At 45.9% G+C, this 23,740-nt stretch overlaps 3 protein-coding genes across 5 annotated transcripts in view; 2 read left to right on the top strand and 1 right to left on the bottom strand.

Moving 5' to 3' along the window:
- Positions 1-2,602: 2,602 nt before the first annotated feature.
- LOC119163247 (T-cell immunomodulatory protein) lies at positions 2,603-9,236 on the top strand. Its single transcript, XM_037415204.2, has 3 exons — positions 2,603-4,233; positions 6,896-7,153; positions 8,315-9,236. The coding sequence occupies exons 1-3, from the start codon at positions 2,830-2,832 to the stop codon at positions 8,453-8,455; spliced, it is 1,803 nt and encodes a 600-aa protein (XP_037271101.2). The 5' UTR covers positions 2,603-2,829; the 3' UTR covers positions 8,456-9,236.
- A 2,360-nt stretch (positions 9,237-11,596) lies between these two features.
- On the bottom strand, positions 11,597-13,060 carry bug (thioredoxin domain-containing protein bug). The gene has a single exon (XM_037415205.2). It carries the CDS (start codon positions 13,031-13,033, stop codon positions 12,173-12,175), a length of 861 nt encoding a protein of 286 aa, XP_037271102.2. The 5' UTR covers positions 13,034-13,060; the 3' UTR covers positions 11,597-12,172.
- A 1,458-nt stretch (positions 13,061-14,518) lies between these two features.
- Atg17 (autophagy-related 17) overlaps positions 14,519-23,740 on the top strand; it is an 89,591-nt gene continuing 80,369 nt past the window's right edge. For all 3 annotated transcript variants that reach the window (XM_075873813.1, XM_037415203.2, XM_075873814.1), the window contains exons 1-5: positions 14,519-14,656; positions 14,918-15,000; positions 16,329-16,537; positions 19,752-19,837; positions 22,289-22,404. In XM_075873813.1, the coding sequence (XP_075729928.1) occupies positions 14,933-15,000; positions 16,329-16,537; positions 19,752-19,837; positions 22,289-22,404 (479 nt within the window). In that variant the 5' untranslated portion in view covers positions 14,519-14,656; positions 14,918-14,932. The remainder of the gene's footprint in view (positions 14,657-14,917; positions 15,001-16,328; positions 16,538-19,751; positions 19,838-22,288; positions 22,405-23,740) is intronic.

A 23,740-nucleotide genomic window follows, 5' to 3' on the forward strand; every position in this document is an offset into this window, starting at 1 on the left:
TTTTCTTTTTTTGGGATAATAAATAATAGTTATTTGATTGAAGATCACAATGGGATACGTTTGGAGGCCTGAATATAATCGCAAACGGCATTGAGAGCATCCCTGTACTTTTTTTTTGCACTCCCTGTCTATATTCATACGAGGATACGTAACAGAAATAAGCCGATTTAGCTTATACGAAACGGCTCATGCCCCAAAACAATTATTTAAAAAATCGATTAATCAAAAATGATGATAGATAAATATTGTAGAAAAAAAAAATCTTGTCACTGTTTTCAGAGTTGTTTCATCAACTGGCCTGACTGGGCTACCGCTTTGGAATGATGATGCCTGAATATATTGACGGTGTGTTTGAGTTCGGTGTTTTTTTTTGTCTTTTTTTTCACCATCGAAAGCAGTTACAGTGAACATCTGTTGCGTGTGTACCCGCATGTGTCTTACCTGCGCTCTTTGAGTCACGTGTGAGTGCATTCTTGTTCATGCTGCGTACTACACGTAATCCCACACCTCCTCCTCTTCCCCCCCTCCGCCAACAAAACAAAAAAAGAAATGGAGCAGAAATTGTGCACTGAAATTTGCCTCAGTATACGCGTGTAGTACAATCCAAAGGGATGCCAAAATAAAATACTAAATCAATTTAGACCGACACCCTGAACTTAGGGCACCTAACCTTCAATCATTCCTGTCGCGATTATGAGTTTACGCAGAAAATTTCTCCTTTGATCCGCTCAATTCCTTCCCCCAGTGTAGGGTAGCAAACCGGACGTGCGTCTGGTTGACCTCCCTGCCTTTCATTTCTTCCATTCCTCCTTCGCGCCGGAATTCCTGGAAACAAGTGTCAGCGTCACGTTTTTAACCTTGAAAGCGTCTTTTGGTATTTCATCCACATTGGCTTATTAAAATTAAAGACGCCGAAAAGTGTGTGACGTCATAGCGCGAGCCTCAGCGGGAAATTCCATGTCGCGCCAAAGGCATCCTTGTGGCAGTATCCCAAGCCTGGGGAACCGAAGCCTAAATTCATTTTAAATACTCAACAAGTGCCTTTTTAACCTGGTATTTAAAATTCTTCGTCATTTCGTTAAGTTAAAACTTACCGCAGTCTGGAACACAGGCTCAAAAGCATATTACTTGTACTTAAATTGGATATTTTAGGTATACTTGCCATTTCATTTCTTTATTTTTGGTTTTAAATTCCATAGCTTACCTAGAATAACATTTACCAGTCTCTACGTTGCATTCTTGGCCAATCCACCAAAGTGGGTACGTGCCATGTGCCTAGGATAGCAAAGCAAAGCAAACCATGTCGCGTCGACATCTGCATTCCGTTCACGCAGATTTTCCTGCTTGCCAAGCGTCTTGTTAAGGCTTCGCTATTGTGAAAGAATATTCTTTACACGTGATAAACTGCTTCCTCCAGCGTGCTTCCTCTTTGAAGCCCGCCAGAGATATACGTGTGTTTCACCCGAATCAGAATAAATGTCACCCAATAATCCAAATGCGTCGTTGATGAAGTGTTTCTTGAACTACTTCATATACGGACAACTGCACTCGATTGCAGGGCTGTTCGAGGATTATCGCAGGGAACCTCATGCGCTAGAACATGTGCGTCTGACAGATTCAATCAGTTATAATAACTGACATATGCTATTTCCGTCGTGCCAGGAAAGTCGGTTTCTCCGCTGTACTGCCGTGTATCAGTGCCCCTGCTGTTCCGCCGAGCTTATGTCACAATTTGAAAGAAAATATGAACGGAAGAAACGACGCAGCGCTTCCACGGCAGCTGTGGAAAGCGGTCTCTCGCTTTCCATCCGCAGTCGCTCACATTTTTGACAATCTCAATTAAATGCCACGCGCACCTGCGTTACATGCACGGACAAAAGGTCATATCAAGCATAAATGGAGCTTAAACGTCACACTCCTCGCAGGGACTTATTTATAAAAATGCCTATTGCGACTGCATCGCTGACTCACGTGTCAATGCAAACAAAAGATACTTATTTGCTGCTATGCTATTTGAGAACACCGCAACAGGTCACGGGTTCGTATGAAGTTGCGGTCGTTGTCGACCCGTGCCGTGTATGCTGGCGATTGTGCTTAGTTGTGCAATAAGACATCAGTTGACGTACTGTCAGTGGTTTGTTATTAAAATGACTGCTCTGTAAAGATTGGTCAGGAAATCTTTGCGCTTGCGAATAACGAGTTGAGGTTTGTTCTCAGTACGAGTGGCATTGTTATTGTTCACACAGGTGGTAATAAAGATTCAGATTAAAGCAGTAGCGAAACCAGAATTTTTTTTTTGCGGGGTGTGTGCGTGTGTGCGGGGAGGGTGGGTTTTCAACCATATAACCATACTTTATGTGTATGTACATACACGTGCGTTTGTGTGTGTGTCCGTGTATATATATATGCAAGCAAAATTGAGAAAAAAATCGGGAAAAAGTTGGAAAAAACCTACCTGCAAACAACTATATTTAGAAAAAAACAACAACAAAAACCTGTCTTGTTTTTTTATGAAAGGCTGGTAGCGCCATCTAGGCAACGTTGCTTTTAATTTTGCCAGTGCTGTTTCTAGATGAAAACAGCGTAGGTGTTCAGTTGTAGTACGGTATTAGTTGAATCGGTTTCGTGTCTTGCTTAACTTACGTGCGCGGTTACAGTTAAACGTAAAATTTATTTCTGTCAAGGCATGTTACGCACCCCGCGAAAATACGACGGGAGGCTGCTTCCAGTGCTCTAAACCCCGCAAACGCTCGCTCCGTCGTTTGCCTTCCGCGTTAGCGGGTCCGACGACATGTCGCTTGAGACGGACGACACGGAGCAGCAACCGTGATGGAAGCTATGACAAGTGCACGCGCGATCGCCTTCCTGTGCTCGGCCCTGTTTTTCCAAGGGGCCTGGAGCTTCCGCGACATCACGGACGAAGTATTTGGCGGCGCCCAACCGAGCGTTCTGGGGGCCTTCGGGGACTTCAACTCCGACAAGCTCACCGATCTCTTCTTAGCGTCCAACGACTCGCACAGGCTTGAGATATGGGTGGCCACGGGCGTGAAGCCTTCATTCTACAAGTCCGACGTCCAGTGCGCCGTTCCGGGCGTCATTACGGGCATCATGCCTGGTGACTTCGACGGCGATTCCATCATGGACGTGCTAGTGACATCCAAGGACAGCGGTAGCAAGCCGGACGTCGTCGATGTTCGAATCTTCTGGGGACGCCTTCGAATGGGCGTCGACTGCGCGAACAGCACGCACGTGAGCGGCGTAGGTTGGCAGCCGCTGCTGTTCGACTACAACGGCGACCGGATCGTCGACCTGCTCTCCGCGCGCACCGAGGAACCCCGCAATAGAACGGTGTGGACGTTCGGTCCTAGCAGGACACCTACAATGGTGGCCCTCGGGGTAGGCACGGACGCGCTCGCCAAACCGCACTCGAATTCCTTCGTCGACCTTAACGACGACATGACGGCGGATCTCATGCTGACCGCCCACTCGTCCATGGAGGTCTGGTACTGGGTCGGCAACAGCACCTTCAAAGGCCCGAACAGGCGCGAGTACCCTCCCGACGCCGCCGTCAAAGGTCAATCCCTGTTCGTCGATGTAGACGCGGACGGCGACATGGAGCATGTCATGCCCGTCTGCCTGGGGAGCGCCGACTGCAAGCGCTCCGCCATCATGGTGCTCAACGGTACCCAGTGGGTCACTTGGTTCGAGTCTTTCCAGGACAGTGCCAATAACACGTGGAAATTCCACGTTGATGAGGGCCAGCCGGCAGACGTGGCGATGCCAGTAGCACTACGCTCTGCAGACGTGGACATGGACGGCTACCCCGACTTCCTGGCCGTATTGGACGGCAAGCCGTCGGGTCAGAAGAAGGTAGTCACCCGAGCCACGCTCCTTCTCAACGTCCACTGTCCCAGCTGTCCCTATGGGCGAAACCTGGTCCCGTACTGGAACTATGGAGCCCTGGCCAACTTCGACTCCGCTAAACTGGCCGCCTTCTTCGACATAGACGAAGACGGGCACATGGACATCCTGCTGACCAACGGAACCCATCAGAATGGCTTCCACACGTACGCGCTTCGCAACCAGTTCAGTGACGATGCGTGCTTCATCAAGGTTCTGGCCCTGAGTGGCCTCTGCTACACCGACTGCCCGCAGGGTCACCTGGCCTACGGAACAAATCAGCCGGGCCCTCTGGTTCGGTATCGGATTATAACGTCCAGTGGCTATCCGCAGGTGCGTGGTTTTTACTTTGCGTCATCTTGTAGCTTTTTGTCTGTTCTTTCTTGTTTGGTAGTGATGTATGTGCTAATAACTTCTAATAGGTCTATACCAACGTGCTTAAGCCACATTTCTAGTACGTTAAACCTGTTTGCTTGTTTTTCTTCGCATCAGCGCCCTTTGCCTCTGGTTGTTTATACCCTTTTCCTATTGTGTTGGCTGTTGATATTTTCTCATGCTATCTTGTGTGAAGAAAGTGTTTATAGTGCAGTCATGCTGATACATGCTTCATGGGAGACATAAAGTGAAACGTATTAGAAAATTATATTAACCAAATAGGTTAGCTGCAAGTTGAAATAAAAAAAAAAGCATACTAGGCCAGAAAACGTTACGTGAAATCATACCAACGAGCTTCCACTGTATTTTGTCTAACATATACCAAATGTAGTGTTGGTGTGATGTACTGGCAAAACCGGAACTGTGCATCAGGTTCTTACGAGTAATTTCTCATTGCGCTACCTGAAGAATAGATACAGCTGCATCACAAATGCAGTGAAGCAGACCAACGTTAATTTTGGAAGCGGAGCGCATTGCTTTCACAGGAAGAAGAGCATTCGAACAGCTGGAGGCTTGCGTTGTGCAGAGTTGCTTCTGGACAGAAAGAGTCTCGTCCCTCTCTAGCTTTGTTGGACAGCTGTCAACTTAGTAATTACGCTAGCCTCATGTCCTATGGAGTGCGTTGTTTAAGCGGCTCTTTAAACGAGCTCTTCAAAAATGTGCACAATGTTATCATGATGTTAGACAAGACGAAAGAAGTGTGGCAGCTTGGGCTAGTTGGTATGGCATGACGATAGTTATAGCGCGAGAAACAAAACGACGGCACAGAGACAAGAAGGACACGAGCGCTAACTTCCAACTGTTGGAAGTTAGCGCTCGTGTCTTTCGTGTCCTTCTTGTCTCTGTGTCGTCGTTTTGTTTCTCGCGCTATAACAGTTGGAAGTTAGCGCTCGTGTCTTTCGTGTCCTTCTTGTCTCTGTGTCGTCGTTTTGTTTCTCGCGCTATAACTATCGTCAAGACGAAAGAGCTACGAAAGCTCTTGTGGTAGTAATATTGTGGTGCTTGATACCACCTACACGCTCACCGCGGCTTTAGTGTCAAAAGCCAAGGCCATGCAGAATTCCACCGAACAGCATCAGAGTGTGCCCCCCCCCCCCCCAAATTTCTAAAAAAAAAAAAAATCAAAGAGCCAGCCTCGACGGTGTTTATGGATACAGTCATGGGATCGATTTTGGAACCATAAAGTGCAGTTGTCCTTGGAACCCTGCAGGGCAGTTGTCTTTTTTTTTTTTTTTTGGCATCAGAAGTCATGCTGCGCTTGATGTTCTCTTTGAACAGGTCTTTTAAAAGCTGTTGTAATTATGTATTTATAGCTCTCTCAAGGAATTTAGGCTTTGCACTATATGTAGTTTACAGCATGGAGTTTCCTATGAATACCCTGAAGGGAACTCTGGCACTAGTGTCTATGGAAGCTGCAATGCACCGTGCTTCAGTGAGCATGGTAATGATGAGTAGTTCATGGATTTGTTTAATTTTCGTGCTTTTGGCTCCGGTTGGCTTCACATGGCAAGTTGTTTTGTCACGAAACAGAAATCAGCAAATGTTCAGCACTTGCACTTCACTACTTTAACCTTTTAGGCTCACCATTTCAAGTCTGCTCATGAGGTTTATAACTGTTCGTTCTTTCGTGCGAACCAAAACACCAATAAATGAAGCCTCAAATGCGTTCGAGTTCCACAAGCACGAAGCCTAGGTAAATCTATGTACTACCCATCATTTCCATGGTCGCTGAACGATCGCAACGCCAGAGTCCCCTCTAGTTAATTTAAGAAACTATGGTGGGCAGCTGCCTCAAATAAGCTGTAAACGAAAGATTTGTATCAGTACTTCGTCAATCACTGTAGCATTGCATGGTTGCAAAGGAGATTGCTTACAGTTACGAGACACACAATTCGCATGTAGTGAATTGCCACGATGGTTGAGTAGCTGTGGCGCTCGGCTGCTGATCTGAAGGTCACGGGATCGAATCCTATCTGTAATGACCTCATTTTCATGTAGGCGAAACACTAGGAAGCCTGTGTACTGCAATTTAAGTGTGCATTTAAGAAGCACTACGTGGCCAAATTTCCGGTACCTTCTACTGTGACGTTTCTCGTATTCATATTCTAGTTTTTGGACATAAAAACCCCAACAGTTATTATTGTCATTGTTGCATGCAGTGAGATCTGGCATTTCGTACAGCTACATGAAGGAAAAAAAAGCCTATTGCATACATTTCACATGTTACACTCAGACCTCGCTATAATGAACCTGAATATAGCTAAATATAACCAAGTTTGTGTGCTGCCACATGTGTGCTATCAAATGACGGAAAGTGTTAAGGGCATGTTTTTTTTGTTAGGCACAATATTAATGAGAACTAACATTACTGGCATTATTGTCTGTTAGTTCACATGTGTGCCAGACATTCCAACTTTATCTCCACTGGCTAAGTTATGTTTTTGGGCACTACTTTAGTTAGTCCACCAACCCGCTCACCTTTCTGTTTATTTGCACCACTTGTTGAAACAGTGCATCCAGCGACAACTCCTGCTCACGGAATTTTTCATTTGTCCTGTAGGAAAGCTGCGCAAGCCAGTTGTACCAGTCGGCACACTATGCGCTGCAGCTTCCTTATTCGGTGTTCGGCCTCGGTCAGTCTCCGAACTTTGTGGACGTGCTGACCGTGGCTCTTCCCAACAACGAGAGTGTCGAGCACCTCAGCGTGCACCACCAGTGGACGCAGATCATCCCGAACTCGCAGATGGTGGTCATCCCATATCCAGTGAACGACCCGCAAAGCTGGGTCAACAAGCTTTTCGTCACCCCTGGACGACAGGTGCGATATTATGCACTAGTGCAACGTAACTCTACTCCCCTTCATTTTTGTTTCAACTGCACCTTTCCTGGTTCGTCGAAAAATTTCTGCGTTGTGCCCCCTTTTGCCTGTCAGTAACAATGTGACAACCAGAAACTGCATAAACTGGTAAGCGAAGTGGCAAGTACACATAGATTATGCAAAGTTATGTAGAATGAATGTAAAAATGGATTCTGCAATGACTTGTTGGTTACGAAAATAACTGCCACCTGAATCCAACTCTGGCCTTCATTGCGTGCGTAATTGACAAAACAGACTTCAAGCTTGCCGTACAAAATCCTCTAACTTTTTTATCCCCTTTTAACTGCTCTTGTAGTTATCGTTATCCTCACTTCTTTCAGTTGTGCCATCGGGTTTTGAAAGTATCTTATAAAAATAAATGTCAGGAACAGGAGCTAGCCAGAGCTCCATTTTGAAATGCAATAAAAATAGTGCGATGGCCGTTATACGACTGCAAAAAGCAGAATTACATCTAGATGCATTCACTTTTTTCATTAGCTACAAGTACCTATAGTCAGATACAACCAAGATGACCGAATTGCAGCAGCCGATTGCCTTTGTCACTTCAAAGTTATCCTGCTCATGAACTCTGCAATATACTGAAGGTGGATTCATCGGCTGGCCAGTTCATAACGTCAGTCTAAAGTTCACGCACTTTGGTGGCGGTTGAGGAAGAGACGCTGCAGGCTTTAGAGGTCTGTTCCATTCAGAAAGTGACACTCACCAGCTATTGCAAGTAACTTGGCAAGTTAATGTAATTGGATGTTTTCTTGTCCTTGGTTTCCTGTGACAAACAAGCCTGGAGGATCTGGAAAATTGTGGAGTGCTATTTCATATAGTAAATATAAATGTGATGGAGTAATCGTACGTTATCACGCCCTTTGAATAAAGGCCCAATCCATTCCCGAAACACCTTTTATCCTCATGGTAGATTGGGTTAGATTATTGGACAGGATCTTCTCTCCAGCAATCGCCCAGCCCGCACCAGCGCTGGAAGTCGTACGCTGCATGTATTGTAATCTCATTCTTTGAGTGCTGTGCACTTATTTGTTTACGTACCCAAACTTTACCGTAGGTGTCATCGAATTGTCCAAGTAACATGCATTCTTGCTCACATTTCAGGTTCTGCTGACGTTCATTGCCCTGGCTGGCACGTGCGTCTTTATTGTGCTGATCATCGGAACCCTGCACTGGCTAGAAAAACGGGAGGACCATCGGATGAGGCGCCAAGAGGCTCACCAGTTCCACTTTGATGCCATGTAATGCGCCCTCTCTGGTGCCATCGCATCGAGTGTTCTTGATGAAAATTGAACCTTCGGTGCACCAAGTTCAGCAATAAGACTGCTGTGGTCTGTTCACCGTTCCACGCAGGAGTGAAGGACACCTCGTGGTGTAGCTTTAAAGACCAACATCGCAGGAACGTCGTTTTAGTGTCTTCGAGTCTTGTTCTTCGCAAGTTAAATTGTTACGCGCCTGCCATTTCGAGTCGTGCCCTTTGCGCTCAGCGGAGGATCAATATGGACTATGCAGGACTTGCAGGCCAATGTTCCTGGTGCAGCAATAGCTGCACTAAATGAGTTGAACCCTACTATTAGCCCGAGTAATTTGTTTTATACAGCCTGGCCTTTGAAATGTGCGACAGTTCTTGGTCCCATTTTGCAAGCTGAAATCGAGGGCCAAGCAAAGCAGCATTTCTGAATGTGCACAGGACTGAGCAAGTTATTCCGGACAAGGTCGAGGCTGTTTGTTTTCAGTGGTGTTTCATTTATGCAAGTATATGTATGTCTGATGCCTTAACTTCATGAGATTATTCTTATCTCAACATAAGAGCTGCAAATGTGTTGACCACTTCATTTGTTCCACTGCTTGTGCGCTGATGGCACGTTGGCATTCTGGTTTTAGAGTGCAATTTGTTTTTATGCGATTGTTAAATGCAGGCCATTTTGTGCCTTGAGTAGGTTATGCAGTGTTAGTTCTAAGCGTACTTTTTCATTTTTGCTGTGTTTGTGTATTTATTGCAATAAAGAAAACACTTGTTGTGTTACACCTTTCCTAGCTTACGTTTTCATTACCCCAGCATGAAGTTGTTGAACAAGCTATAACAGGAAGTAGTTTTCTAGCCTTGTTGATTATAAAAGCCCATTTTCCCCCCATTAGGAGATGTCTTGTGCCGAGACTTTGACATAATCCGTACGAAACGTTACAGTCGATTCAAACAAGAACAAAAATGTAAGCTCTGCCTACGGAACTGTGGCATATTTCCGTCAGTAGAAGTGTGGCAGCTTGGGCTAGTTGGTATGGCATGACGATAGTTATAGCGTGAGAACAAAACGACGACACGCTCGTGTCTTTCGTGTCCTTCTTGTCTCTGTGTCGTCGTTTTGTTCTCGCGCTATAACTATCGTCATGCCTCAGTAGAACCTGCGAAAGAGTCATGCTTGCTTGTTTCCGCTCGAAGCTTAAAATTAGGCTCAATGAACACAAAGGGGACGTTGCTAATGATAACCATTCCAAGAAAGTTTGTTGAACACTGCAGGACAACAGGGCATGCCTTTAACTTCAACAATACTGGTTCAGGCATAAAGGTTCGGGAAAAGAGAAGTCCAGGAATCATGGTTAATCTGTCGCAGCAAATCTGCTTGCAGCAACGACCGCTGTCCCCTCCCGAGCATTTATGGAAACATATGTGACTAGCAGTGGACTGGGCGACCTCCGGTCATTTGTTGCTAGTGTATATTGAGGATGCCACCCGCATAGGTGATAAAATGTCCATGTAATTTTGTGATATATTTGCTTATGTCAGGGTAAATCTTCTAGAATTATGAGCGCACTGGTCTCTTGGAACATTTTAGCAAGTGCTTTTCTTGGGGGTTGTATAAGTACTATGCATATTAAATTAGGAGTTAAAGGTTTGTCCTTATTGCCTTAAACATTGCATTTCGCTGAGCAATGGTATCAGATTCCCAGCCTAATTCATGGGAACGTTCAGGTTCCCGACCAGCGACACAAACATGCATCTACATTGGAAAGTTGGCTATCTGAAACACTCAAGAATCGCTTGATGTCAAAAAAAAGAAAAAAAGAAAGAGAAAGTGTTGTTAGATGGAGCATTTATGCAAGTTCTCTTTAGGGAGGGACAGCAGTGGCTGTCCTTCCTGGAGGCAGAGCCAACATTTTTATCTTTGATTGCAACCAACTGAACTGAAGTGTTGTCTACATTTGGCACAATATTGCAAGTTGCTTTTCTGCGAGTTCACAGTGTTTTGGCATGCCAACTGTTAATGAAACGTACATACCATTATGTTGTTTCATTATGCATTGTTTTTACTCTCGACCACTACCTTAAATATGGCAATCACATGATTATGCAAATAGGCAAGAGTTGAATAAACCTGAAAATATAATTGCGAAAGAAAGTGTACCTGGATGAAAACGTCGACTTGCACAACACGAAATACTGCGACGATTTTCTGCTGTTATATGCAATCTTTTGCCACTACCACTTGCGTATAGAAAAGAAACTAACCTGGACAGTATTGTCAGGCTACCTTCTCGCATGGTTGGTTGAGCAAAACACAAGAGTAGCTGGCCATAAAAATGCAAGTTTGTTGACGTACGGCCATGGCACACAGATGTGCCCACTACATAAAACTTTGTTAAATGATAACTCTCGGTGTCGTGCTGCAAACACCACCATGTGCAAGCTGATACGCGAACTGTGCAAGCAGGCTTGAAGGACAAGTGTAGCCTACGCATGAGTTTTCTAGTATTTCCCTGCACCTTCACAAATTATATGGCCGGCAGTGTAGTGCGGTGGCCTTGCAATGCTGTCATTGCTTTGTGTGTTGAGGCTCGGTGCATGAAGGGTGCTATAGATGGCTTGCACTGATTTCACTAAAACCTCCATGCTGGTGCACCACATCACACAGGCAAAGTCCGTGACGTCACCTGAACCTGCGTGTTATCGTTGCATCACTTGCAAGTTCTCTTGTTCACACAAAGAAGCCAATGAAATTCTGGCCGCATCGTTATCACATTGTTACGTGACGATAGCACTGTCAGTCGCAAGCCACAGTACAGCAAAGTCAACTTCCTACTAGACACCCTTTAGGGTATGTCTACTGTACACTGATGTGAGTGTATTGAATCGGGATAAATGCAATGTGATTATGCTGTAGTCGGGTCATCAAGGTCACCGTTTTAGTGAACCAGTCCGTCTAAAGCTCCGACCACGACATCCCATGCAAGCTATCTATAACCTTAGGGGGGAGGGGGGTTTGACACCCCCAAAACGGCACACCTGGCTACGCCATTGCAGTGCCTAAACATTTTGCAATTATGTGAGCGCTGGATATCGTGGCTCCACTGCAGGTCCTCTAGCATAACGCACACATGAACATGCAATGGTCAAACAGTGCTGTTGCGTTTATGTAAGTCTAGAAACAAAACATGTATATTCCTGAAGACTTCACTCGACACACAACAGTATACGACTTATGCACATATCATATTGCACCTAACATCACCATGCGCTTTGCCGCCATTATCCATTAGCTCGCGTTTGCGAGTCTATGTCACAAAGGTCATCTTCAACGATGATAAAAGAGCCCAGCTCTTTGTTGCCATTTGTCACCATCAGCTACAAGAGAGCACCGCTTTCCTGACAAATGCCCTCTTCGTGGTACACACTCTGCAAATCGCAGATTGGACAACCAGCAAATACTTGGCTGGTCTGAACAGCCCAATTCGTTGCGCCACGTTATGTACAGTGGGTTGCCGGCAAAGTCCACTTGACTCAACGACTGACTTCTAACAACAACCCACACACTACAACCCGCGGTTACGACCCCCGTTCATTATAGAGATCCACGATGACACAATGATATTGTGTCACGGGGTGGCATTTTCAAAAGCTATTAATCCGACCAGAAAGCATCGTGAGAACTTGCGTCGCAGATGACGTACTGTTACGCACAATGCTCAGTCTTGATGCTGGTGCTGCGCTTCCCGCCAAGCGTTCTGTACGCTGGCAACCATCCTCTTGCACATGCTAGAGCGCAGGAAGGCGCCCACGGCACAGACTACGGTGAAGAGCCAGGCCGAGACGAGCACCCAGTCGGTGTACTCCAAAGGCGTATCGGCTAGTGGGCCGCTGTAATCCGGGTCCAGAGGCCGAGTGGCCTGCATGCCGGTGTGCTTGGTGACGAACGACACCAAACCTTGCATCGTGACCGACGTGTCGTTGAACTTCGCAACGGCGCGACCGTTGTGGAAGAGCAGTATGCTGGGAACGGCGACTAACCCGTAGCGCATGTTTATGCTGCTCGACTTGACGACGTCCACGGCGTAGAATTCGAGATCTGGAAACGCGGCGGGCAGGGCATTGACGTAGGGCGCGGCGCCGGCGCAGAAATTGCAGTAAGGCGAGTAGAAAGTCACCACGATGCAACGGCCGCCCGTCGAGTTGGTCTTGTTCGGCGCGGGCGAGAGCTCCTGTAGTAAAGCCGTGCCGTTTATTAGCTGTAGCGTGTTGTACTCTTCGTCTTCGTTTCTCGTCACGTTGCTGGGGAGGCAGCGGATCGGATTGGCCGAAGACGCGTTCTTAGCGCCGGCGGTTTCCGTGGAGTTCGAGCTGGCGGCGTCGTCGGCGGTGATGTTCGTTTGCGCCTCGCTCTCCGCGGAGACATCAGGTTCGGTGGGGAGAGCTTGAAGTTCAGATTTAGGGAACGGTTCGTTATCGCTGGTTTCGCGAGGTGTTACGACCAGTTCGTCCACCTGCTCGCCCAGGCAGGCGAATAACAAAACGGCGAACACGCAGCACCTAAACGACACGGGAGCCATGTTTGCCAAATGACGCTCATGACGCTGTCGCTTGCACTGCCGTCGCTATTGCCAGCATTGAGTTAGGCAGGCGACTCATCGGCGGGGCTTTTGCCTACGCTTTCTTTCTTCTCAGGACCCCAGTAAAGCTCATACTCACTCGCATTCATCATTTCCCTTGAGCATACCCACTGTGCCATAAGCATAATGCACCTCCTACATCATGCTGCGAGAAATTTTATATTCTGAATATCGTAATGCACGTCAGTGTTACAACCATGGCTTCAACCACATCATACACATACCATTGACGCGCAATATTTTTATCGCATATGTTACTTACCGAATTTAGAACAGCAGAAGAAATGACAGTGAGCTCGTCACAGGTCAGCTGCATCTACTCGTCGTCCGAGCATAGTGTACTATGTTACTCTATGGTCTGAGTTTGGGAGATTTGGGTTCAACTCCGTAAGAGCGTGGCCGCTTTCCGGGCAGTCAACACGCGCTTCCAGTTCGAACAAAAAAAAAAAAAGTTGTACGAATAATAAATAGATTTTAGCTACGGTGTTCTGAACTGTTGTAGTTTAGCGAGACGGTATACGTGCAGCTAAACGAAACTTTATTTCATTTGCAAGGTGGTGTTAGTTCTGTCAGTGCGAATCACGGTATAAATAACCGCAAGCTCGGCGTCGTCTTATTTCGCGAGTTATACGACTTTACAAGAGACGTTCGTGTCCAAGTTATGATTAGTTTCCCATCAAGACGGATGAATGAAGCCACACTCAATTGAAGTGCAGTACAACTAAACGGTACAAACCCATTACTTAACAGCCATAGATGCGATGTCGTTCTATGGGTCGGTCCAGTTTGGTACCCATTATATCATTCGTTTTACCAACGCCGTTGGGTAAGAAAAAAAAAAGTGGTTTTGAAAGGCAGGAAAAGTATAGCGCAGCACGCGCGTTGCGCTCCGACCTTGACTAGCCAGAGCGATGAAACAGCCGATGTCGAAACACCCAGTTGTCGCTGTTTCTACGCGAGCTAACTGCGCGGCTTCTTTCCGTTTTACTATCGCATTATCGTTCAGGAAGCGACGAAATGACTGGGCTTTAACTATTCAAGATGCCATGATCGTGCACGACGCGCGATAAGCTACCGTTACTTTGTACCACCTTTCAAATGCCCCTTTATTCCGCGCTATCATTGCCCTCTCGTCTATTTGCGTCGTTGCTGCCGCACTTGGCAGCGTTTCCCGTACGGGACTATCGCGAGCTGGCAACACTAACAATATAACATGGCGGTCAGCTGTTGGAAGTCGAAGAACAGTGGGTGATTAGCGAAGTGGCAGCGAGAAAAAACAAAAGAAAAGCGCGACCGTTAGCGCCCTTAAATTTCCGATAAACTTGTACCACTACGCCAGATGTCGGTCGAAGGCCGCGACCGTCAGACAGGCCTGAATTCGCATGCTACGGGAGCGGCTGACAGTCTACGAAGAAGCCTGCCAGAGCGAGCATGATACGACGGTGCCTTCTCAGTACGGCGCATCGGCTGATCAACTCACAGTTGGCTCCGGCGAAAAGCTTTTTCGCCCTCCAAGTGCACGGCACCGACGGAGTGGTCAACTACCTGCGGCAGTTTCCTTAGGTAGCGTCGCAGTCATGTTCACCAGTTGTGTCTTTGCTATTTGTGTGCAGCATTGTAGGGAAAACCTTGAGCCCCGTTGCTTTTCTCGCCGTAAGCCCCAGCAGATTACCCCGATTTTAAACCGACCTGAACGTGTAGAAGTCTGTCGTTAGTCGAGTGTTTCCGTGATTCTGGGTGTGATGCAAAGACTTCCCATATTCGTGCGCGCTAAGAGGAAACACTGAGATCTGATTGGTAACATCTGTGCAACGGCGTTCGCAGGTCAAGCAAGTCAAGATGCTGTACGTCTTCCTCGTCGATACTGGCAAGATGGTGACCTTTGATATGAACCACGCCGTCGAAAGGTGGGTGTGCTTAGCGATGTGCATAAGTGAGGGAAAATATTTGGCTGCGGCGCGTAACCATAGCAACGCGGTGGAAGTCCTTTGTTCCGCACTACTGTTCCCGGCGGGGAAAACGCGAGCATGTTGTTGTCACGTGCTGCGCTCCACCTGTTTGTGCATGTCCAAGAAATACCTGACATTGCCGTTCCTTTTCCGCGACGAATGCTGTCCCTGTCCCGTTGCAAACTATTTCGTCAGACCGTGACACTTCGATTGAATGAGGTCATCATCCCGTTTACAACCGAAAGCTGTGTATGAGACAGCGTGTTACAGTCAAATAAATATGTCAAATCTAGGTTGAGAGTTGTCGTTCACGTGCTTTTAATCGCGTCCGAATTCATGTTAGCTTCAGTTCCGTCACTTTGTACACGCTACGATTGTGACATGTCGAAGCAGCCAGTGTTGTATTGCTCACTTAACCTAAACAGTCCAGCGGTAACAGTTAAAGGGGCGCACTTAGCTGCAGCTGCTTTAGTATGAACCCCCCCCCCCCCCCCCCCCTAATCGACAATTCCTGGTGAAGGGGGGGGGGGCACATATGTAGCAGCCCCAGTTATCCTTGTTCCAGACATGTATCACTCTGATGTGGGCACGTACAGTTGCGAATTTTCACCAACTGATTTCATTTGTGTGCCTCCCTCATTATTCAAAAGAAAGGCAGAAAGCGCGGGAAATAAAAGCGTGCGATGAGAAATTTGCAAGTTTGCAAATTTGCAAGTGGACTTGTGTTTTTCAAGTTACAACCTTGAAAAATACGAGCCCACTTGTTGATATGTCGGCTCCATAACACACCATCTGTATGTACAATTTTCTCGCCCCCTCCCAATGTAGGGGGGGGGGGGGGGGTAGGTAAAGCAAATTGTTAGTAGAACCATTTGAAAAAAAAAAATTACTTTAACTCGTATATGGGTCATTCCTAAAGGAGATAGCAACAGGATTCCAACATGCCGACACCAATGATTTTGCAGATGATATACGCACGTTTACGGTAATCGATCTTGCAGGCTATCTCGGCCATGAAATTTTGTGTCGGTACCCCTTTGAAGTTTGTAGGGATGCTATGTGTGTTTCGAGAGTGGCGATCTGATCTTGAGACCACACAAGGTTCAGCATCAAAACGCACAGATGAGGCAAAGATGCAACAAAAACAAGCCCTTCTTTGTTTGCTGTGTGCATTTCGAGGCTGAACCTTCTTAAACATGAAATACCAATTAGCGCACTCCCATACCTTGCTTCTGACGAGGATGCTTGTGCCTGCTGAAGACCGTGTTATCGTGTGCTTGTTGCAGCGTGGAGCATCTCAAAGCTGTCATTCATCAGCGGTTCAGTGTGCCACCCGAAAAACAAGTGCTGCTCATAAGCGGAGGGGAAAGCCTGCAGCCGACAGCCTCTGTGGGCAGCTACAGCGCGGGCACGGACACCAACCCCATTTACTTCTTCAACAAGGTTTCCATTGAATCCGAAAGCCTTGCCAAGTCCAGTGAGCTCGCCACGTCAGGTCAGCATCAACCTTCCTTCTTGGAGCAGTACAAGCTGGGCGAAGAGGCCATTAGATCGAGCACCTCTGCCCGGGTCGCACCATCTTCGTAGTATTTCTCGTTTTGTCATGAACGAGTTCGTCGAATACCCCACAAGAGGAAGCCTCATGATAACCTTGTGCTTTTGCCACTTAAGACACCAGAATGTGATTAATTTCTTAACTGTGTACTGTGGGATGTCAGTTCACGTCAAATGGTCAAAATTTCTGAATCCTTGCACTGCGGTGTCCCTTGTAATGATATGGAGGTCTTGGGATGTAAAACCCCAGATATTATCAATATCTTAAATGGTACATTACAGCCTGCAACAAAGTTGAGGACATTGCAGCGACGCTTCAACAAAATTTCCAATTATCAATGCAGCGACCCCTGAAATGGAAAACTGCCAGAACATGAACTGAGATGACTCCACTGATTGGATGATTGACCGAAACCAACCTTGTACTTTTTTTGTGAGAAGTGGATTGATATATTTATTTCTTCATTGAAAGTTCCGAGAAATGACGTTTGACATTTCTGGTAGCAAAATACGAATGGGTTGATGTACCTACCCCATCACGTGACCATTGATTGCTGGGTGTTGTCGACAATGTTTATATTGGTATTGAAATATTGCTACTTTTTTACACTGACAAAAATATTACTCCATAAAAGTCTACATATAGGCCTGCTAGTGATGGGAAAGCTGCACCAACCTGTCCCAAATGGATATTACTGCTCCATGCTGCTCCAAGGGGGTCTTTTTTTTGGTCTAATTTATGCCATTGCTGCACCACAAGGTGGTTTAGGAACCGAAAGTAGTGTTGATAGCATGCATCTTGAGCGGATATTACATGATGGTCACTATCTTGTACTTGTGCTACTGTAAAAGCAAGGAATCGGCTGATCAATTTTCAGACTTTCTCGTGATTAGGGTGGTATCTTTCTGGTAACCATTGGCAAAAAACAAAAGCAGCGTGGCGACTACCAAAAAGCACGCCATTATCACTTATGCCCGGCAAAAAAGCCTCCATGAGCGATATATGACTGCATTAAGCCTACTGCACATTTTTAATATTCGGTGATTACGCGAGAGCGCTGAGGTGCCAATCGCTGCCGCCTCAGTCAAAGTGCAGGATTGTGTTCAGTGTGCACCGCTTGGCAGAAACGAAAGAAGCTCGCTGTTGCGAAGTTCAACGTTGTGGATCGCGGGGACCGAGATGGCAAGTGTAGTGGACACTTTAATGAAGGCACAGCCCAAACACGCCTACCAGTAGAGCATCCCTTGTAGAAAGCTCGCATTGCCACAGACTTTGCGCTGCATCTGTGCATGGTCTGAAGCGGAGTGGGCGCAAGCGACTCGGCGTGGTGTGTACGCCAAGTAGGTGAAGTGCTGTATGCAACCATAGAGTTTCCTAAATATACTATACACTAGAGGGAACTCTGGCACTAGTGTCGATGGGAGCTGCAATGTACGGTGCTTCAGCGAGCATGGGAATGATGGGTAGTACACGAATTTGTCTAATATTCGTATCTCTGGCTCCGTGTCTGTTCGTGTGGTTTGCAGCTGTTTTCTAACGAAACAAAAATCTGCAAGTGTTCAGTGGTTGCGCTTTACCACCTTAGTCTTTTACGCTTACCATTTCAAATCTGGTCACGAAGTTTAAAAACATTCGCTTTTTCCTTCGAAACAAAGTAGAAACACAGCAATAAACGAAGCCACAAGCGTGATTCGCCACCCCCAAGTACGAAGACTAGGCAAATCTGTGATATACCCATCATTCTTATAGTCGCTGAACAATTGTAGCACCAGAGTACTCTCTCGTTAATTTTTGGAAAATCTATGCATGCAACTAGCCAGTAGACGATTGGCGCCCTGTGACCGTACTGTGTCTAAAAGATGTGTGTCGCTTTTCGCTATGTAGCAGATCGTGGTACACATTTATCACGGACAGCCGAATATGTCCGTTTCGTCGCTATGTTGGTTATTGCGTTGTCTGGGTATCGCGAACTTCTAAGCAGTTTGGAAATGCTCTGTGGTGTTGCCAACGCGTGCCATCGGATGGTCGTGGGAGAATGCCAATCATGCCTGAAAATTGGCGAAAAAAAAGTAATGGCTTCTTCATGGTGGGCACTTAGAGCAATATTTGCTGTGGCACTGTTCTTAGTTCTTATTTAGTGGTGATGGCACATGTAAAGAAATTGGTAGCTGGTCATAGGCATGTGCATGGGGGGGGGAAGAGGGTTCATACATTAACATGATAGTTAGAGGGAGAGCTGCAACAAACCGCTGGCCCCCTTCTCAAAGGGGCATTCTGCACAAGCTTTTACATGGTGGTTAATACTTACTACGTTTGGTCCGTAGTTAGCCACGTTCCCAGCAGGTTCTCCGCGTGTAGTACAGAGGTGTCCACTGTTACAAGGAACACAGGAGCGCGTGTTGTCTGCTCGGCGCCACCGCCGGCCCGCTGCGGCAGCTAGTTTCGCGCAGGAGCAGCGAGTGATGTGGGCAGCGTTCATTAGTCATCTGCTACAGTTCCGGCCGCGCTTCAGCTCGTCGCGATGCCAGCTGTCCTCACGCTTTGAAATTCGTTCATAGGCTGCACGGTCATGTTCAGATAGAAAGCTGCGGCAAAGCCTAAAATAAATTAGTATATGTAAAATACTACCTCATTGATACTTTTTTGGTTAAAGAAGCACGACTTCTTCTTTACAGACATCTTTTTATAGCATAACTATATTAAAGAATATTTTTCCTTGTGGAGTGCTTATTTGATGCGGACTGATCTAGATTCGACCTAGTGTAGTGCGTAAGCTCAACAAAGCATTTACAAGTGCTTTAACTGACAATACCAGAAAACTTTCTCGAAGCGGGCAATTCTTTATCAAGCGAGAATGCAAAAGAAAGGCTGCCATCTGGCTGATGTGTCGGGTGACATCTGATCCCAGATCATTCTCGTCATTTCTCTTTTAGCTCGAAAAAAAAAGCGACTATTTTTAACATTTTGCGACTTGGGCCGCCCTTCACGACCAGCTAAAGGGCGGCTGCCACTGTAGCAGACGCCAAACAAGCCCCGCACACAGCGCTCCCTGCTCCTGCGGGATGGTGAGATTGAGGGTGAGATTAAAGAAGGGGAGATTAAAGACCAACTGCAGCTATAACCCCTGCTCGAACTCTTTGCCCTCTCTTTTCAGACCAGGATGTGACGCTTGAAGTAGAAGCGGTGATGAACCTGCCGCCCGCATTCGACACTGTGGTTGTGAGGACGCAGCTTGCTCAGGTCAGGTGCTGCTGCCACTCAGTGTTTGTGTTTGCCTGTATCGCCCTAACATTTGTGCCTCTGCACATTTTTCATGTTCTGCGAGTGTCCATTTGCGATTGCCCACACGCATGCGTTGATGTGACTGGTGTGTCTACACCCTTGATGTGCTGTCATTGCCCTATTTGCGGTTAATTCTGCCAGCAGGTATGTAGGAAAAGCTGTACAGCTACCAGAGACAACAATTGATGGCTAGAAGAGCTGCAAGTTTCAAATCATAGCTGTGATAGCATTAAAGTGGCAACTTTTACTCCTTGTTGTTGTTGAAATGTGGCTGTTGAAATGTGGCTGTTGAAATGTTGTGGAAATGCTGCTTTCTTCTGTAATGCTTTGCTCGAATGCACGCACAAGCTTGACTGAGGCCTTTCTTATGGTTTGCTTGTGCACTCAGTGAAAGAACTATATACTCTGGAATTATATTATCATTGGGCTAGTACTACAATGCTCTGCTTATGGTTGTGTCCTACATATACCTAAATATCCTTTTTATCGGAGCACCAGTTTTGGTAATGTCAATGTTGCAGGTGTTCTCAAGCTCTAATCCATCATTGTCATCTAAACAGTATGAGTTTCGTGTCCTGTTGAAGCCAAGCTGCACTAGTAGTGTATGTTCACACAGTTGCATTAAATTACGTGATGAGCTGTTTGTTCGGCTTTCAAGCAGAGTTGCCGACTTTTAATAGCACTCTGTGAGAATCGTTGAATAGTCTTAGTAATCAATGATTCCAGAAAAAAAAAGTTGCCAGAAGAAAGCACCTTTATTGGTACAGTGGTTGAAAAAGCTTGTCAATGCTCATGTTAGCACGTTGATGTTTGTGTGCAAACAAGTCTGTCTGTACTTCAGCTGGTGTTTGGACATTGCTGTAGGTTGACAATAGCAATGTTAAGGCCTGTGCTTGAATACGTGGACTCCAATGCATAGATCACCATCGACATTATTAGTAGAGACCAGATTCATCACGACAGGGTGCACTCATTTTGACCAATTGTGCATGCCAGTCATACGTAAAAAATTCGATGTTTTATTTGAGTCCGTCAGTAATATACGCTCAAACCTCATTATAACAAAGTTGCATCTTACAAGAAAATATGTTCGTTATATCCAAAAATTTGTTATAAAGGTTATTCCTAACACTGTATCTTCTGAAAGAGTATTTCTGATTTACTTTGTTATAATTGATATTTTGTTATATCCATGTTTGTTATATTGAAGTTTTAGTGTCCAGTGGAGCTTGGATTATACGTCCCCCGGTCTCGCGCCGACTTGCATTTGACGACGAATTGGTTTGGTCCCGGGAAAATCCCCATAAAATTAATGTTTCAAGAACCCTGGTTATACGATGCTCTTTTGCGTCGACCCCGCATTTTACAACTTTCACAATCTGTCAAAAAACACATATTTACTCAAATCGGAGGCTTTCTAAATATTCACGACCGCAACATATGAACTTGCGTTCCCCTAAGTTGAGGATTAGAAAAGTAGAGACGAGCGAGGGACAGGTCTGCTTACAACGGAAAATTCATTCTCCTGGAAGTTCATGCGCTTCTACATATGCCTTGATCGCATCCGTACGTATCCGAGGTCGTTACCTAGTCAAGCTCTATCCACACGGAAAAGCCACAGCCGGCCGAACAGCTAGTATTTTCACGTTTTTGGACTGTGGAAACTTTACCTAGTCGATATGCAACTGATCTCCTGTCTTTGTCGCACTCGCAGTCACAGGCTTGTGCAAGCATAAGGGCGCGACTTGGCTGTTTTCACCATGCTAAATTATTTTCACTTGATGTTAACCTTCATAATAATAGCAGGACATGACTAGTTGCGCTTCGCAAGCCAACGAACTGCAATACGCACAGCTCAGTCGCGCACGAAGGTATTCTATGCCAACTCGGGGTTCAGTGTCATTATGGGATATCGATGACACTGTGTCCGACCCTTCTGGTGGTAAGCAGTTGGCAATGAAGTTTTGGTTTCATTTACATGCGCAGGCAATTTTTGGACTCTGTTCATCGGTAGAAAGATGCGCGTTGGATTGGATTTTTTTTTTTTAAGTTGAAAATAAAGACTTGCTTTATGTACTCCGGCTAAGTAATGCTGCCATTAGCTGCCACTGGCAAAAATAAAGTAATCTATTTTCCTTGCGGTGGCATAAGGTCGTGCCGTGGGCTTATTCAGGTGATCTGTTCCTGTTTTTTGGGCAAGGCTGAGTGTCGCTGCCTATAATCTTTGTTGTTTTTTTTCGATTATACAATGCCTGAATTATACGGTGGTTTTGTGTGGTCCCCTGAAAGTCTCATAATCGGGTACTTCGTTCTCTCTTCAGCTCGGCATAGAAAATTCTTGCTCGCTGTTTACATGTCTGCAGTTCTAAGGCTGTGTCACGGCAAGAATCTTTGATTTTGTTCTTGCAGGAACTCTGTGACCGTGCTCGGCAGGAACTGAAAATATCTGAGGCCCTTGTCCACGAACAGCACTTGCAGCAGCAGGGCTGGGCTGCTGTGGTTGCCAACCTCGATGATATGACAAGGCAAGTCATACCCTGGAGTTTGGTCCCTCTCTCCCTCTTTTTTCACGCCTCTTCATACATGTAGGTCAGAAATGCCCTTTTTAACTGTTGCAGCAAATTTATGTCTGGGTAGATCCAGACTATCTGGTGCGAGATTTTAGTAATGCCATCTTTGACTGATCGTTTCGGAGCGCTCTACTGAGAGGTAGAGGTTGCATCTTTTCCTTTCTCAACATCTCTCTCTTTCTCTCTATCAGGAGAGTCCAACAACCAGTCAAAGATGGCATAAGTACAGCGGTCTCGTGAACAGTTAAATATTGTGACGTTGTAAGTCAGCCTGAAGCATAACATAACACTCGCGGTACAATAACATCGGCGTGCAGGGCTGGCTATCTTATCAGCGGTTCTAAAGTGCGCAGTTTATACGTACATTGTATATGTGCATTTTATTGGCCATTGTGATTATTCATTATTCTCGGACGCCTTTTATATGTGGTGCAGTTCAACACGGTTGTTTTGTGCTGCAAGTTGGATGAAAAGGATTGTTCCGCTTCTGCGTGCAGCCACAAAGTTTCTCGGGTCTCTTTTTTTCGCCAATTCGCACGATGTTATAGCAGACATCACGTTTCTCCTTATAACAAAGCGTTTCGCATTTAATTTATTGGTCCATGGATTTCTAGAGGGGCAATAGGTGGGCTTTTTTTTTTAAGTGGAGGGGCAAATGCAAGAAAAACAGACATGCTTCTCCTCCTATATAAATGGACAGGGAAGGCAAGTCTTATATTTGTAATTGCGCACCCTAGTCTAAGCTGTGTATCTTGTCCATATTCCTAGCATATTCTGGGCTATTCGCGTTGCACATGCAGTCTGGTCAGAACTTGTTATTTACAACACTCAAATCTCGATATAACGAATCCAGATATAAAGAAATATCGGTTATAACGAAGTATATGAAAAGTAGTCTTGCAATAGATATAGTCTTAGGAATATACCTTTATAACGAACCTGTGTAAGATGCCAATTCGTTTTAATGATGCTTGAGTGTACTTCTTCATTCGTGAAACTATGATGGTGTACTTTGTGCATTGTACATTTATGGGCAAAAATGCGATGTAAGAGCAAAATAAGTAGACTTGTAGCAAATCGCAGTGGTGATAACTTTCTATAGGCTTTCGACACAAGGAGGTGCACCTTATGCTGAGCGCTAACTGTGCAACGCTGGTTAGCTGGTTCGTGAGTGAAAACAGCTGCTAGAAAAGACGGAGGCACGTACACATGCCACTACAATCCAAATGTTACACACTCGCACTTCGATATTATGCACCCAGATACAGTCGAATCACGATATTTCGAACAT

This window comes from Rhipicephalus microplus, chromosome 9 (genome assembly GCF_043290135.1).
Source record: "Rhipicephalus microplus isolate Deutch F79 chromosome 9, USDA_Rmic, whole genome shotgun sequence".
NCBI lineage: Eukaryota > Metazoa > Arthropoda > Arachnida > Ixodida > Ixodidae > Rhipicephalus > Rhipicephalus microplus.